Source organism: Notamacropus eugenii, chromosome 2 (genome assembly GCF_028372415.1).
Source record: "Notamacropus eugenii isolate mMacEug1 chromosome 2, mMacEug1.pri_v2, whole genome shotgun sequence".
Classification (NCBI taxonomy): domain Eukaryota; kingdom Metazoa; phylum Chordata; class Mammalia; order Diprotodontia; family Macropodidae; genus Notamacropus; species Notamacropus eugenii.
The window spans coordinates 433563232-433579868 of record NC_092873.1 but is presented as its reverse complement, the minus strand read 5'-3'; the positions used below and the strand labels follow the sequence as shown (position 1 = coordinate 433579868).

Sequence of the window (16637 nt, the reverse complement as noted above, 5' to 3'; positions counted from 1 at the left end):
CACAGGCAGATTATCCTGCTTTGTAAACAGCTTGGGGTTGGACAATACACTTTGCCAAAGGGGATGCTGAAAACTGCCTTCCCTTCCAAGACACATAGGTTGACTCTGCCCGAGGTTAGTAACTCACATCTAAGGCACATTTATCTATATGGGCAAAGTAAGTAGTTAAGAACTATGCTGAATCACATTCAAGGAACACAGGATGGGTTAACATTTCCAGAGGCACTAGAGGTACGCTAATGGATTAACCCAAGAGGCTATGGGAATGGTGTTGACCCATTTTATCTGAAGGGTGCTAGAGAGGGGAAAGGGACCTGTGTAGGACCCAGGAGAGAATTTCTTCAGTCTCCTGGATGGGGTGTGGAGTCAAGGGTCAGGAGCTTTCTGGGGGTGTTACCTTGATCCCTGAGTTGAACATGGTGAGTGCCGCAGTGGTTCGGATCATTGCATTAGTGGTGGGACTTTTCTCAAGTATTCTGAAATAGGAGGGATTGAGGTTAGACATAAGGAAGAACTGTCCAACAGGGAAGAGGAATAAATGCTCTCTGAACCAGAGAAATCTTAAAGACTAAAGGGCTGCTATTCACATGGGCTACAGGCAGTGCCCTTTTGGAAGGAGGGGGCTGGTCAGTTTGGGGCTGTTTGGGCAGGGCCTGCTTAAATAAGAGTGGAAGGCTGGGGGAAGGGGATAAGAACTCTTTACCTGCTCACAATGGGTCCAAATAACCACAAGTTGGACAGGATGACATTCATTGGGAAGCCAGACTAAAAGGGGAAAGAGCCAGGTTAGCAGAATTTCCAGAGGTTGGCACATGGGGGTCAGTGTGTCTGAGGTCAGGAACTCCCAGTAATCTAGGTTTATACAAACAATGCCGATTGGGGCCCGTGTGATCAGGACCTGACTGGGCTTTGTTGGCTTTGTGAACGCTGGGAAATAATAAGTGTGAGACTGTGATTACTCATCTGGGTTTGTCTGTCTGGTTAATGGACACAGTCAGACCAACCACCCATGGGGCACACAGTAAGCTTGCACTGGTGGGTGTGGAGAAGGAATACCTCCCACCTGAGGGTTCTGGATCAACCTAACATTATGGTATTGGTGTGGAAGGTGGGGTGGGTAATGGGTCTCCTCAGCCAAGGCTTAGTCCTAGACAAGGATGAAGGGAAGACAGATGATATAACCATCCTTTCCTCAGCAGGGAGTTCCTCCCTGTCCCCTGTTATAGTCCTATGGCCTCCCCAGACTCATACCTGTCCTGCAAACTGCTCCAACATGCTCTTCTCAGTCCCATATCCAAACATATTAGGCATTGGTGTTTGTTCCAGCCTGAAAAAGACATGGTTCTCTCAGACATGCTCAGAATGACAGTATGGGGGCACAGATAGGGTGTTATTGGACTGGAAGTCAGGAACACTTCCCCACTCTTGCCTCAGATCATGGGCAAGTCATTGAACTGCTCTCAGTCTCAGTTTATTCACCTGTAAAATGGAGATAATAATATTACCTGCCTCACAGGAGTGATTCAGGGATCAAATGAGATAATGTCCTCAAGTACTTGGATATAGCACAAGAGTAGAAACAGAAAAAAGTCTTGCACAGTCAACAGCTTCCACTACCAAATTTCTCTTAGTTCTGATGTTATACTTGCCTCTTCATTTCCTTTTATCTGTTCTCTCCTATCCCTTTGATCTGGTTTCTGATCATCTGCTTTGGATAACCTGATCCACCTAACCCTGTCTACCTGGCTTACCCTGACTGAACTTATACATGACCCCAAATGGATGGATCACTCCATTCTCAATTTATTTTCTACCACCCGGCATGACCTATGACTTAGTCTTCCCAGGCCTGAAATGGGGAAGGTACAAGGCAGGGAAGGACCACTCACCGGCTGACAGCTGCTGCGAGGATGCCAATGCTAGTCTCCTTTGGTGGAGCCGACGAATGGCCTGGAGCAGATTCTACCTGTAACATGAGGTTCATGCCACCTTTCTCTGATACTGAAATCCTGGCAGGACAGAATCAAATTCAGTAGACACTTATTAAATGACAACTACGTGTATGGCACTGTGCTAGGCACCAGGGAACCATAAAGTTTAGATCAGATACAAACCCCAACATTGAGGAGTTTGCAGTCTAGTAGGTGAATGTGACATATGCATAAATAACTCCAATAACTCAAAATAGCACTTAAGTGAGAGGTTCAAGCAAAGTTCTATGATGAAGTCTGGGTAGAGAGTACCGAAGATCATTGCTAACTGGGGAGGAAGATAAGGGCAGACTTCCTCAAGGAAGTGGCAAGTCAAACTACCGCCATCCTCTTAGCCACCATCTCTCTTCAGATCCTAATGAAGATAGCCCAGGACCCGGTACACAAGAGCCTCGGGGAACAGAAATGCTTCCAGCCCAGTGGCCTCAGATATCACACTGGGAATCAAATTCTGTGGATATGCGGCCTGGCAATTGCTCCTGTAACCACAGTGACTCAAGACCCAGAATAGAAAGTTCTTCCCACACAAGTCCTTGGACTGTCCAATGGTTCAACACGGGGAAGTGACAGGATGTTATTAGTAGAAATGTCATCAAATGGTAAGCATCTACATCTGCTTTGCTACTGCGCCCTAAGGATCCTGGGACTTTCCCACCTGACTTGCAGCTGAAACCTTCCCCATACTGTCTCACTCATTGGGATGTGGGCTCTTTGAGAACAGGGACTGCCTCACCTTTCTATTTGTCCCCTCGAGGCCTATGACGCTGCTTTGCACATAGTAAACAATAAATACTTATTCATTCATTTGTTGAGTTGGGCTTTAAAAATGGACAGGAACAATGTAAATAGAAAGAATGAAAAAAAAAAACTGAACTGAAGCTGTGTAAAATGACCCAGTTTGGCCCAAGAGAAGGGCTGAGAACATGCCTGCCTCTCCCTTCTCTGCTGATGGGGACGACGGGAGTTGAACAGAACGTAGATGGTCAGATTTGGTTGATGTGTTGAATGTTTGATTCTCCTTTTTTCTCTCCTTTTAATTCTTTCTCACAGTGGATGGCTTGATGGGTTGTAAAAAAAAATATCAATAGAAATTTGAAGCAAATTAAGACTCCTTTCAATAAAGAGTGGATGGAGAGTCAACAGGCAATGGAGGCAGTAGAACGGGCTAGTTATCAGGAGCGTTCTAGACCCATAAAGCTGAATCAACAAAGTTCTGCAAGTGGGAATGCATAGGGTGGGGGCAGGGTACAGACAGCAGTCTAGTCTGGCTAGAGCATCATGTACATGAGGAGGAGTGGCATGAGAGGGTTGAAAAGATAGGGTGGTACCTGATTGTAGAGGGCTTGGAATGCCAGGCTAAGAAAATTGAAGTTTACTCAGTAAACAACAGAGTATTATTGAAAGGTTTTGGACAGAGAAATGGGCTCCTTCTAAGGTTCTGATTGGGTGGCAGTCACAAAAGCACTGCTCAGAACAATGAGATAAAATGGAAAGTCTGGAGCTATTGGACTTAGGGAGGGAAGGGCAGGAGGGAGCTAAAAGCAGATATGCCAGCATGGCCTAAAGCCAGTGGGCTCCAGGGGCAGAAGGAGATAGATAGATGGGACCCCTCCAAGATAAGGTTCTGTGAGGCCCAGCCCAGTGGGAGAAGTGAAAAGTTAGGGTAACTTTACTCACATTGCAAAGGGTTTCTCGATGCCAGGCACAAAACCGTCCAGAATATAGCCTCCCTCGTCTATGATAAAGGACAGCTGGACACCACGTGATTCCAGTAGGGCTGCAATCTTCTTTGCTCCATGATTCCCAGAAACCTGCATGTATCACAGACCCATGTCCCTTCCCAATCTGATCTCCAGAGTGTGTATAAGTGTGTGTAAGAAGAGGGAGGGTACACACAACCAACCGTCCCAAATCCAAATCTTTCAGCACCCCCTTTATCTTGCAGAGGATGGAGGCTAGGTTTTAGAATATTCTGCCTCATACCCAACCCTTCCTGTGGGAAGGAAGCATGTTGTTCTTACAACTGAAGGACAAATAGGATTGGCTTAAGATCTAAGGCCTTAGGGAATCCAACACTGAGGCGCCATCTTGAGTCCTTGGGGATTCTGTTAATGGATTACCTCTTCATCATGACCAAGGGAGATGTAGAAAGACCTTTGAGGGACATAGTTTCTTCTCAGCAGCAGTTCCATGGCCTGCAGGATTGCCTGAAGGATATAAGCACAGAGCAAGGACAGGGAGGCTGTGAGGAGGAGCTATTGGGAAAAGTGAAACCAGGAGAGTAATACCATTCAGAATCCCAGGTCAGATTTCCCCAGGATTAGGATTTGGAGATGAGAAAAGCTCTCAACAGGATGGGCAAATTCACATCATGTCACAACATTTGGGGCAATTTCTAGAGAATAAAGCTGCTGGAAGAGAGAACCCGGTGGATTTCCCCCATTCTCTGGGAAAGTAAAAGATTCTCAACATTGGGCAAATGCCTGAATGCTCCCTCCCCTCCATGCCCATTCTGGGTATTGTGAGGCAAACCATAACAGAGTTCTTGTTGTCCAGTGTGCCCCGGCCATAGATGAAGCCATCACGCTCCAACCCAGAGAAGGGTGGCACCTCCCAGCCATCGTCAGACGCAGGTACAACATCAATGTGAGCAAGTAGCATGTAGGGCTCCAACTTGGGATCTGATCCACGGATGGTGAACAGGTGGCTATATTCTTCCACAATCTCATGCTGGATGAAATTTGTGGAGAATATGGAAGGGAAGACTAGGGGGAAAGGAGAAGGAGGGAGAGATAGAGGTGGGGTGAGGGGAGAGAAAATGGCAGATGGAAAGAGAAAGGGGGGAGAGACCGAGAGTGAGAAAGAGTGAAAGAGAGTGAACAAGTAAGAGAGAGAGAATAACTTTTTTGTTCTTGGCCACCATACTCCATACCATACCCTCCTTTTAAACTTTAGCTCAGGGTACTCACCTCTAGGAAGGCTTCCTGGACTAATCAAGTCCATTTTCTTTTTAAATTTAATTTTTAGTTCCAAATTCTCTTCCCCTCCCCCCTCCCCCACCTACTAAGAAGGCCAAAAATTAAAAAAAAAAAGAAAACCTACTAAAATATGTATAGACATGCAAAAAAGTTCCATAATAACCATGTTTCCAAAAAAAAAAAGCAAGAAAAAGAAAGAAATAGAAGAGAATATACTTCAATCTGCACTTTGAGTCCATTAGTACTCTATCTGGAGGTAGACAGCATGTTTCATTATGACTGTTTTGGAATTATGCTTGGTCATTGCGTTGATAGGAGTTACTAAGTCTTTCAAAGTTGATTATCTTTACAATATTGTTGTTACTGTATAAACTGTTCTCCTGGCTCTAATCAATTGTCTTTTAATCAGTTCATACAAGTCTTTCCACGTTTCTCTGAAACCATTCCCTTCCTCATTTCTAATAGCACAATAATATTCCACCATAACTTGCTCCTCAATTGATTGGAATCCTCTCAGTTTCCAATTCTTTGCTACCACAAAAAGTTGCTATAAATACTTTTATACATATAGGACCTCTTCCTCTTTCTTTGATCTCTTCAGGGTATGGACCTAATAGTGGTATTGATGAGGTCAAAGGGCATGCAATTTAATAGCTTTTTGGGCATAGCTCCAAATTGCTTTCCAGAATGGATGGACTAGTTTACATTTCTACCAACAGTGGGGGATGTATTTTCCCACATCCTTTCTAGTATTTGTCATTCTCCTCTTCTGTCATCTTAGTCAATCTGAAGAATGTGAGATGGTATTTCAGAGTTGTTTTAAATGTACATTTCTCTAATTATTAGTGATTTAGACATTTTTTCATCTGGCTATTGATAGCTTTGATTGCTTCCCCTGAAAATTACTTATTCATGTTTTTTGATCATTTTTTTTTCTTTTTAAAATTTTTAAAAACTTTTGTTTTCAGTGTTCTACAATCACTTCCATATATCTTAGATTTTTTTTCTCCTTCCTCTCCCTCTTTCCCCTCTACCTCCCCATTCCCATACAATTTTATATAGGTTCTACAAATACATTTCAATTAAATGAATTTTCACTTTAGTCATGTTGCACAGAAGAATTAAAATGAATGGAAGAAATCATAAAACAAAAAAAACATTCTATGATCAAATTCCATAGTTCTTTCTCAGGATGTGGAAGGCATTTTGCCCTGAGTCCATTGGGAATTCTTGATCATTTTTCAACTGAGGAATGGCTTATATTCTTGTTAATTTGACTCATTTTCCTATATACTTTAGAAATTAGACCTTTATCAGAGAAACTTGCTGCAAAAATTCTGTGCCCCCCCACCCTATTTCCTGTTTTTCTTCTAATTTAAGCTGCATTTGGTTTTGTTTGCATAAACCCTTTTGATTTTATGTAATCAAAATCAATCATTTTACTGCCTATGAACCTCTATCTCATGAACTCTTCTTTTATCCATAGATCTGACAGGCAATTTCTTCTATATTCCAAGAATTTGCTTATGATACCATTTCTTATGTCTAAATCACGTATCCATTTTGAGCTTCTCTTGGTAGTGTGAGATCTGATCTATGCCTACTTTCTGCCAGATTACAAACAATTTCCCAACAATTTTGGTCAAATAATGAGTTCTTGCCCCATTAGTTAGAATCTTTGTTTTTTTTCAAACACTAGATTACTGTCCTCATTTGCTTCAGTATATTGTGTACCTAATCTTTCTCACCGATCAATCTCTCTCTTTCTAATACAATACTACATTGTTTTGATGATTAATAGCTTTGTAATATAGTTTGAGATCTGGTACTGCCAGTTCCCTTTCTTCTTCTTCCTTTAAAAAAAATTGATTCTCTTGATGTTTGTTCTTCCAGATGAATTTTGTTACAATTCTTTTACCAGTTCTATAAACTAGTTCTTTGATAATTTAATTGGCATGGTTCTGAATAAGTAAATTAATTCAGGTAGTACTGATACTTGTATGTGGCAGGTTATTGTTCAGTCATGTTCAACTTTTCGTGACCCCCTGGATCACATTGTCCATGAGGTTTTCTTGGCAAAGATACTGGAATGTTTTGCCATTTTTTTTCTCCAATGGATTGGAGCAAAAAGAAGTTATGTGACTTGCCTGGGGTCACACAGCTTATAAGTGTCTGAGGCTGGACTCCAGTCTCAGAACTCTATCCACTAAGCTACTTGTCTCCTATGTGACAAGCAGATCCCCTTAAGTATTTTATACTATCTATAGTTATTTTAAGTGGAATTTCTTCCTGCTGGATTTTTTTGGTAACATATGGAAATGTTGATGTTTTGGGGTGATGTATATCCCGAAACTTTGCTAAAAGTTCTTAATGGCTTTGATTAGTTTTTTGTTTGACTCTCTGTGGTTCTCTAAGTAAACCATCATATCATCTATAAAGAGTGGGCGTTCCATTTTTTAATGCCTATATTAATTCTTTCAATATCTTTTTCTTCTCTTATTGCTATAGCTAACATTTTTAGAATATTGAATAATAGCGGTGATAACAGACATCCTTGCTCTACCGTGCCTCGTCTTATCAGAAAGGCTTCTAGTTTATCTCCATTACAGATAACGCTTACTCTTGGTTCTAAATCAGGGGTGGGGAACCTGTGGCCTTGAGGCCACACGTGTACCTCTAGGTCCTCAAGTGCAGCCCTTTGACTGAATCCAAACTTCACAGAACAAAGGGGTGGGATCCAAAAGTGATATGTGGCCTTGAGACCGCAGGTTTCCCATCCCTATTAATTTAGATAGATATTATTTATCATTTCAAAGGAAACTGTTTATTGCTGTGCTTTTGAATGCTTTTTTTTACAAGGATGGTGTATTTTGTCAAGTGTTTTTTTCTGCATTAACTGAAAAAAATCATATTATTTTTTGGTTGCTGATATAGTCAATTTCACTTATATTTTTCCAATATTGAAGTCTGCATTTGTGATATTAAATTCACCCTGATCATAGTGTATGACCTGTGATACACTGCTGTAATCTCCTTGCTAGTATTTTTTGTGTGTGTGTCAACGTTCATTAGAGTAATATAATTTTCTTCTTCTGTTTTGACATTCCCTAGTTAAAGAAGATATCAAGACCATATTTATGTCATAAAAGGAAATTGGTAGGATTTCTTTTTTTAAAACTTATCTTTACCTGACTGAGTGCAAGTGGACAATCTACTCGTGCCTGGAATAGACATGAAGTTGGGGAGATATTGTTTCCCTGCAATGTCCCTACTCTTAGTGGCAATTTCCTATAGTCAAAAGGTTTGTAAGCTTAATAGCAGATCTATTCAATTATAGATTATGGGTACGGGAACATCCGAGGTTGTCTAAAATTAAGCTATTAGGCATAAGACTTTAGACCGACAACATTAAGTTAGGGTCTTTTTATTCTTAGTAATACTGAGGAGACAATCAAGAGATTGTGAAGTTAGCAACATAAATATTATCTGTGTCTCAGTTGGTTTATGTTTAAAAAAAAATTCTTTTGTGGTCCATATTGTAAAAAGGTGTATCACCTGACCAAAAGTTTGAATTGCTTTATCTGTTATAAACTGTGTTAAAAAAAAACTTATCTTTTTAAACAGTTTGTACAACATTAGAATTATTCTTTAAGTTTGACAGAATTCACTTGTAAATCTAATTAGTTCTGGTTTTTCTTAGGGAATTCATTTATGATTTGTTCAATTTTTTTTTCTAAGATAGAGTTATTTACGTATTCTACTCCCTGTTCTGTTAGTCTGGGAAATTTATAATTTTGTAAAATTCATGTATTTCATTACGATTGTCAGTTTTATTGGCATATTGATGGGCAAAAGAGCTTCTAATATTTGCTTTTATTTCAACTTTAGTGATTGTAGATTCACTTTTTTCATTTTTTGATGTTAGTAATTTGATTTCCTTCTTTTAAAATATCTAATTAGCCAATAGTTTATACATTTTATTGCTTTTTTCTAAAAAACAAAACACCAAGATGCTTTATTAGTTCAATGTTTTTATTTTTTACTTTCAATTTTGTTAATTTCTTTTCTGATTGTCAGGATTTCTAGTTTGGTGTTTAATTGGGGATTTTTAATTTGTTAGTTGCATGCTCAAGTTTCTCTCTCTCTCTCTCTCTCTCATACATTTTATACATTTTCCACTAAGTTCTGCTTTTGCTACATCTCATAGATTTTGGTATGTTATCTCATTGTTGTCATTCTTTGATAAAATTATTGTTTCTAGGATTTGTTCTTTGACCCACCTATTCTTTAAAATGAAGTTATTCACTTTCTAATTAATTTTTAATCAGTGCTGCAAAGGCTCTTTATTGAATGTGTTTTTTATTTCATTACAATATGAAAAGATACATTTAATATGTCAAATTTTCTGCCTTTGTAGATTTTTATGTCTGTGGTCAATTTTTTTGAAGATGACACACATAGCTGAGAAACAGGTATACTCCTTTCTAATCCCATTCAATATTTTCCAGAGATCTGTCATATTTAACTTTTCTAAAATTCTTTCCATCTCCTTAACTTCTTTCTTGTTTATTTTGTGGTTAGATTTATCTAAATGTTATATGGGTAAATTGAGGGGCCCCCCACAATATTATAATTTTATAGTTTCCTCCTATAAGTCATTTAACTTTTCCTTTAAGAATTTAGATATTATGCTTTGGTGCATATGTATTCAGTATTGAAATGAATCCATTACTATGGTACCTTTTAGTAAAATGTAGTTTGCCTGTTTGCCACTTTTAATTAGGTCTATTTTTATTTTTGCATTATTTGAGATCATGATTTCCACCCTTGCCTTCCATAACAGATTCTGCTTGAGCTTCTTATTATAACTCTGTGTGTATCTTTCTCTTTCAAATGTGTTTCTTGTAAACAATATTTTATTGGATTCTGGTTTCTAATTCACTCTGATATTATCTTCCACTTTGTGGATGAGTTTGCTGTGTGTCCCTCCATTCTATTTTATTAGACATACTCCTCCCCCTTATCCTGATCCTTCAAGAGTCTGTTTTGTACCTGATCGCTGCCTCTCCTAATCTACCTTCCCTCTTGTTCTATCCCTCTCTCTCTTTTTCTGAACCCTTTCCCTGTTGGGCAAGCTGAATTTCTATACTGAATTCTATGTGTGTGTGTATTCTCCCTCTCTGAACCAGTTTAGATGAGAGTGAGGTTCAAATGTTGCTCAATCCCCCTTTCCACTTTGCTGCCTCTATTGAATAAATTCTTCCTTTCAAGCCCTATTTATGTGAACTAATTTTCCCCAGTTTTTTGTTTCTCTTTCCCCCTCTCCCCCACCTTCCATTTTTCTTTTGAGATCATCTAAACATACCAGTTTTGCACTCAGGCTCTGATAACATTCTGAGGGGTTACATGTATCAATTCCAAGTCCATTTTCCAACTTGCTAGCATACTCTTTGACTTTAAACTTTTTCTTTTTAATTGTGAAACAATATTTCTGATAAGGAATACCTGTCAGAGTTCTCCTATTAAATCCCTGCATTTGATGGGATCAGTTGATTATTATTATTTTAACATAAAGATGTAAGATTTTACATTTGGGAAGGGCCTTGAAGATTGTCTAGTCTAACACCCTCAATTTACAGATGAGGAAAGTGAGATTCAGAAAGGAGTGGTCCAGTATTCAAACTTAGGCTCTCTTACTCCAGATTCCCTGTTCTTTCTACCACACCACACTACTGTATCCAGAATCCCTGAAAGCAGGTTGGACCCTAATATATACAAATCTAAGGAGTTCAGAGCATTGTCTCAGGATCTTTTCTTGAGCTTTAAGGCAGTTCTCTAGGATACAGAAATCTCAAAGGATGTTTTTTGTAAAAACCAGGTCATATAGAAACTCTAGTGGCTTGGTGATCTCAATGTTCTCAGGACTCTGGACAGTGCCTGTCACAACCCAATCATCCCCATCCATTCTATGCGATACTTGTTCATTGCCTTCCACAAATGAGACATGGGACCTGCTCAATGATATGGTTCCCTTGAATTACTGGCCTGCTGGTCTTTTTCTTTATTCTCTTCATTTTTATTCCCTACTCATTTTATTTTTCAGTTTTAATTTTCTCTCTCTTCCATCTATCAAATTAAAAAGAAAGATAGAAATAAAGAAAAGCAAAATCCTTCTAATAGACGTTCATAGTCAAACAAAAAGAATTCCTGCATTTGGCCTTCCAGTCTCCCTTCATCTTCCAAAGAGGAAGAAAACAGGATTTCTATTTCTTTCCTTCATTCTCCCCTCCAATCTCTGCACCTAGACTAGAAGCAGGAAACTCTTTACAACTGGGGGAAATAGGGAGAATTAGTCCCATCAATTAGTCTTGTAAATCTGGAAAAGAGGGTGTCTACCCTTAGCATGAGGTATACCTCCAAGGAAATGGGGACACAACTAACTCACTATTCTAGAAACTTGCACAGACACCACAAATGCCTTTGGGTTATGCCTTTACCTTGTTCTACTGGCTACCTCACAAGCAGATCTGGGGCAAAAAATGGAGAAAAAGTCCAAACGTGATAAGCCTTCAAAGACTAAAAGGATCAACTTCCAATCTTTCTGACCTCCCCCCATAATGAACAGGAATAATTCCCACCAATCTAGTCTCTCTCTATCTCCAAGGTAAAAAATTATGCAAAGAAAATTAACTCTTCTGGCCTAGTCAATAGTCAAAGGTCATGATCCATCCTGGAACAGGGACCTTGGACAATTAGCTCTGAAAAGGGGCAGTGTCCCAAGAGCAGTTGCCCTGTTCCCATCACCTTCACTTCTGGAGCTGTTCATGCTGTTACCTTTCCGAAGGTGTTCCCCAAACTCAATCATGGCTGTGGTGTTGATGTTCTCAGAGCTGAAAGCCACTGTGGGTATCCGAATAGCTTCTGTTGGGAATTAGAAGAACAAAAAACACAAGTTAAAACCCAGTGGTAGTATTTCAAGCTTGAAAAGTTTATTTTTAGTGATTTTTGTCCAGTTCCTTTATTTCAAAGATGAAGAAACTAGGGCCTGGAGACTGGCAGTGATTTGTTCAACAGCTCAGCTTCCAACCCAATATCTTCTAACTTGAATACATTTTCCATTAGACTATGCAGCTTCTTCTGTATAAATATCTAGCCCTCCGTGAACATACTTCCAGGTTAATGATCCACAACCTCCCGAATGATACAAAGAGCTCTGTATTAGATGTTAAGAAAGGAATATGGTGTGATATAGTGCAAAGGTGGTTAGATTTGGAGTCTGAGTACCTGGGTTCAAATCCTGGCTCTGACATCTATAAGCTATGAAATCCTGGGCAAATCACTTCAAGTCACCGGGCCTTGCTGTTGTTCTCTGTAACATGAGGAGGTTGGACTAATGATCTTAAGGTCCCTCCTGGCTCCAGATCTCTGACTCTGTGATCTTATGAAACAGAAGACTGAGGAGCTAATGAACCTTGGGTACTGGCTATGAGATCAGCATAGATCTAAATCCCCACTGGCCCACTCAACCACAGAATTAAATGGGACTCCCAAGGCCACAGAGCCCAATCTGTTGTTGAAGGAAAAGGATATTAACACTTTACTCTTTGTTTTAGGCACAAGTTGATCAGAAACAATTTTATTTAACTTAACATTAATCTAATATCCAAGTATTTCTAGCTTGGAAAGAGAAGGAGATGTCTAATCCCAATACTCTCTAACGTGTCTCTATCCCAAGATGATTTGAGATAAAGAAATCTAGAAGGAGGAGGAGGAGAAGGAGGAGGAGAAAGAGAAGGAGAAAGAAAAGGAGAAGCAAAGGGAAGACGACTAGCCACGAAAAAAATCAAAACGCTAATGGGCTGGCATTCTTGAATAACAAAAGTCAGGATCTCATTCCAGGGATCAACCCTCTCACGGATTAAAAGGGACTCTATCCTTCAGATCAAAATTGTTTTAGTCCATCAATAAACATTTATTAACAACAAACATTTATTAAATACATACCATATGCCAGGTACTATGACAAATAATGGGGATACAAAAAAAAGTTAAACGACAGTCTACTTTCAAGGAGTTCACATTCTATGGGGTAAACAACATTTAAACAAATATATACAAAAAGCTATAGACAGGATATATTGGCAACAATAAGCAGAAGAAGGCACTAGAATGAAAGAGGCTTCCTTTAGGAGGCTGGATTTTAGCTCGGTCTTGAAGGAAGCTAAAGAAGCTGGGAGGGGATGAGGAGGGAGAACACTCCAGGTTAGATAACCAATCAGTGAAAATGCTTGGAGTGTCTTGTTTGAGCAAGAGCAAAGAGGCTAGAATCCCTTTTCCTTTTGTGAGAAAAAAGGAAGTTCTGTTTCCACAGAGTTGTGATCTAGCACAGTCAAGTAGAGGTTTGTTGTGCACAGGTTTGATGAGCCGTTTTAGGGAACGCCTATCAGAGAGGAGAACATGAAGTCACATGACCAGGGGATGGTGGGGTGCTGAGTCCAAAAATTCAGAATATAAGAAGCGTCTGTTAGACTGAACAAGTTGTCGTCTTCCTGTAGCCTTACTGGGAAGCTACCTGTTCATAACGAACATAGAAGGCACTCCCTCCTCTGAAGTCTATTTGAATAAATTTTCCTTGATATCCTTTTGTGTGTCAAATGCATCTCTAACACTTTGAACAGAATACAGAATTTCCTAGGGTGAGTTTACTTCAGGTATTGACAAACCACAGTCTCCACACAATCTATTTCTTTATGAAAAAGACTTTTTATCTTTGTCATTCACTTTTCCAAGGAGGGCAAATCTGGAAAAGATTTTAGATCAGAGATCATATTTTTTAAACATTTTCAGTTTTGCTAAAATAGAGGTTTTCCATATGCTTTGGCATGATAAGAAGGGATTCTTGGCTATGTATAATCATGAAACCATGCTGACTGCGTCTGCTGCAAAGTTTTATTACATAATCTCAAGCAGGCCCTTATTGAAGCAAGGTAATCTTTTCACAGCTCCCTAATTAACTCACTCTCCAAAGCAGCCCTTCCAAACCTTTTTCTCCCTTCTAGAACCTTCCATGGCTCTCTCCCTACCCTCTCAGTTGGGAACTGAACCTCATATTTCAATGAAAAAAAATGTAGACCATTGAAAGAGAGCTCCTTCTTCAACCCTGTTCCTTATTTTGATGGGGTACAGACTCTGGGAACCTCTTTGAATCTTCCCACTTAATCTGGCTTTTCATAGCCAAATCTATTACCCTTAACCTACCCTGGCCCTCCAGTGTCCCTTACCTCCAGATTGCCTCTGGCCAATTCCTATCCTAGGTTACTCCCCACCCCAGCCCTCCATGGTCTGACACCTCTCAATGGCTTCTAGCTGTGTCCTACCCCTGATTACATCACTGGTTACCCCAGTTTCATCAAGACTAGACCACCCCCAGATCCCTCCCACAGTCTTTCTGTATAAAAAGTTCCATCTCACCTCCATGAAGGTGCTGAGATTCAATCCAGCTCAGATTCAATCTAGCTGAGATTCTGCTTGTCAATACAAGTGTCACAAATGGTGAAGCGTCTTAAGAGTCAACCCAATACGGCAAATTTTTAATAAACTTTGTTCTACTTTGGTTGAAAGAAGGCTTGAGTCAAATTCATTTGGTATGACCCAGCATGTCAGTATTTTGGGGTGGTGAGCACCCCAAACCTCAACATTATGGTTCCTTGACCTCAACAGTCTCACATCACTCACATGCCTTCTGCCACCATTTCCTCTTTCACTCCTGTCTCACATGAACTGGAGGCCCTCCTCTTTACGAAGACAAATCTTCTTTAGGCACAAAGGTTCCCACTCTTCTCCCACTGCATCTTCTCTAGCTAATTGCCCCGTTCATCATTTCCACCCTTTTACTTGTATTTGACTTCTTCTCGTCTACTGGCTGCAGCCTTGCTGCTACAAACATGTCCTTGCCTCTCCCATCTTTAAAAACTCCTCCCTTGATCTGCTTATTCCCATTAGTTATGATCTCATAGGACTCCTCTCTTTTAGTTAACCTCCTTGAGAAAGCTGACTGCAATAGGTGTCTCCACTTCCTTTCCTCTCAATTTTCTTTTTAATTCACTACAGTTTGACTTCAGTCTCATTGTCCAATCAAAATTGGTGTCTCCAAAGTTACCAATGATTTCTTAATTGCCAAATCCAATGGCCTTTTCTTAATCTTCATCCCTCTCTGCAGCTTTAGGTGGGCCTCCTCCCCACCAATTCAATAAACTCTAGTGGTTCCCCATGACCTCTAGGATCAGATAGAAAATCCTGTCTTCCAAAGCCCAACCTGACCCCTTCTTACCATTCTGGTCTTCTTACACCTTACTCTCCTCCATCTACTTTGTGATCCAGTGACACTGGCCTCTTTGCTCACATGACTCTCCACTTTGTGATTCTGGGCATTTTCACTGGCTATCTCCCTGGCCTAGAACACTTTCCTTCCTCATCTCTTCCTCCATGCTTCCCTGTTTTTTTTTTCAAGTCTCAGGTAAAGTTTTCCCTTTTGCCAAAAGTCCTTTTCAAGGGAAAAATAGAATGGGGCAAATTATCTCACATAAAAGAGATGTAAAAAAGCTTTTGTCTGTTGAAAACTAAAAATAAATAAATAAAATTTTTAAAAAAGCCTTTTTTCAGTCCTTTAATCTTTTTATCTTCCCTCTAAGGAAGGCACTTATCTGTCTATATCTTGTCTGTACATAGTTGTTTGCATGTTGTCTTCTTCATTAGCTTATTTCTTTTTTTTTTTGAAGATGTATCCATGTTTATTTCTCTCAAAGTGGGTGGCAAGCATGCATCCATGCATGGAAGCCAGTCTGGAACTGTGCTCACCTTGGAGCTAGGGTTCACAGTTTATATAATTTTATATATCCCTTTTTCCCCTTAATTTATTTATTTTTAGTTTTCAATATTCATTTCCACAAGATTTTGAATTCCAAATTTTCGCCCCATCTCTCCCCTCTGCCCACTCCAAGACAGCATGCATTCTGATTACCCCTTCCCCCACTCTGCCCTACGTTCTATCACACTCTCCCTTCTATAATACTCCTCCCTTTTCTTATCCCCAACTCCTTTATTTTCTTGTAGGGCAAGATAGATTTCTATGCCCTATCACCTGTATGTCTTATTTCCCAGTTGCATATAAAAACGATTTTTAACATTCATTTTTAAAACTTTGAGTTCCAACTTCTCTCCCTTCCTCCTTCCCCACCCATCCCCACTAAGAAGACAAACAATTTGATATATGTTATACATGTGTAGTTATGCAAGAGACTTCCATAAAAGTCATGTTGTGAAAGACTAACTATATTTCCCTTCATCCGATCCTGCCCATTTATTCTATTCTCTCTTTTAACCCTATCCCTCCTCAAAAGTGTTTACTTCTAATTACCCCCTCCTCCCATTTGTCCTCCCTTCTATCATCTCCCCACACTCCGCTAATCCCCTTCTCCCCTACTTTCCTGTAGGTAAGATAGTTTTTTCATAGCAAATTGAGTGTGCAAGTTATTCCCTCCTTAACCAAATGTGATGAGAGTAAGGTTCGCTTTTCCCTTCTCACCTCGCCCCTTTTATCCTCTATTGAAAAAGCTTTTTCTTGCCTCTTTTATGAGAGATAATTTGCCCTCTTCTATTTCTCCCTTTC

At 39.8% G+C, this 16637-nt stretch overlaps 1 protein-coding gene across 2 annotated transcripts in view; it reads right to left on the bottom strand.

Moving 5' to 3' along the window:
- PM20D1 (peptidase M20 domain containing 1) overlaps window positions 1–16637 on the bottom strand; it is a 54393-nt gene that overhangs the window by 18533 nt on the left and 19223 nt on the right. For both annotated transcript variants that reach the window (XM_072648030.1, XM_072648031.1), the window contains exons 2-9: window positions 11804–11890; window positions 4524–4756; window positions 4112–4198; window positions 3669–3802; window positions 1890–2009; window positions 1252–1327; window positions 704–765; window positions 398–476 (exon numbers count right to left, since the gene is read on the bottom strand). In XM_072648030.1, coding sequence (XP_072504131.1) covers window positions 398–476; window positions 704–765; window positions 1252–1327; window positions 1890–2009; window positions 3669–3802; window positions 4112–4198; window positions 4524–4756; window positions 11804–11890 — 878 coding nt within the window. The remainder of the gene's footprint in view (window positions 1–397; window positions 477–703; window positions 766–1251; window positions 1328–1889; window positions 2010–3668; window positions 3803–4111; window positions 4199–4523; window positions 4757–11803; window positions 11891–16637) is intronic.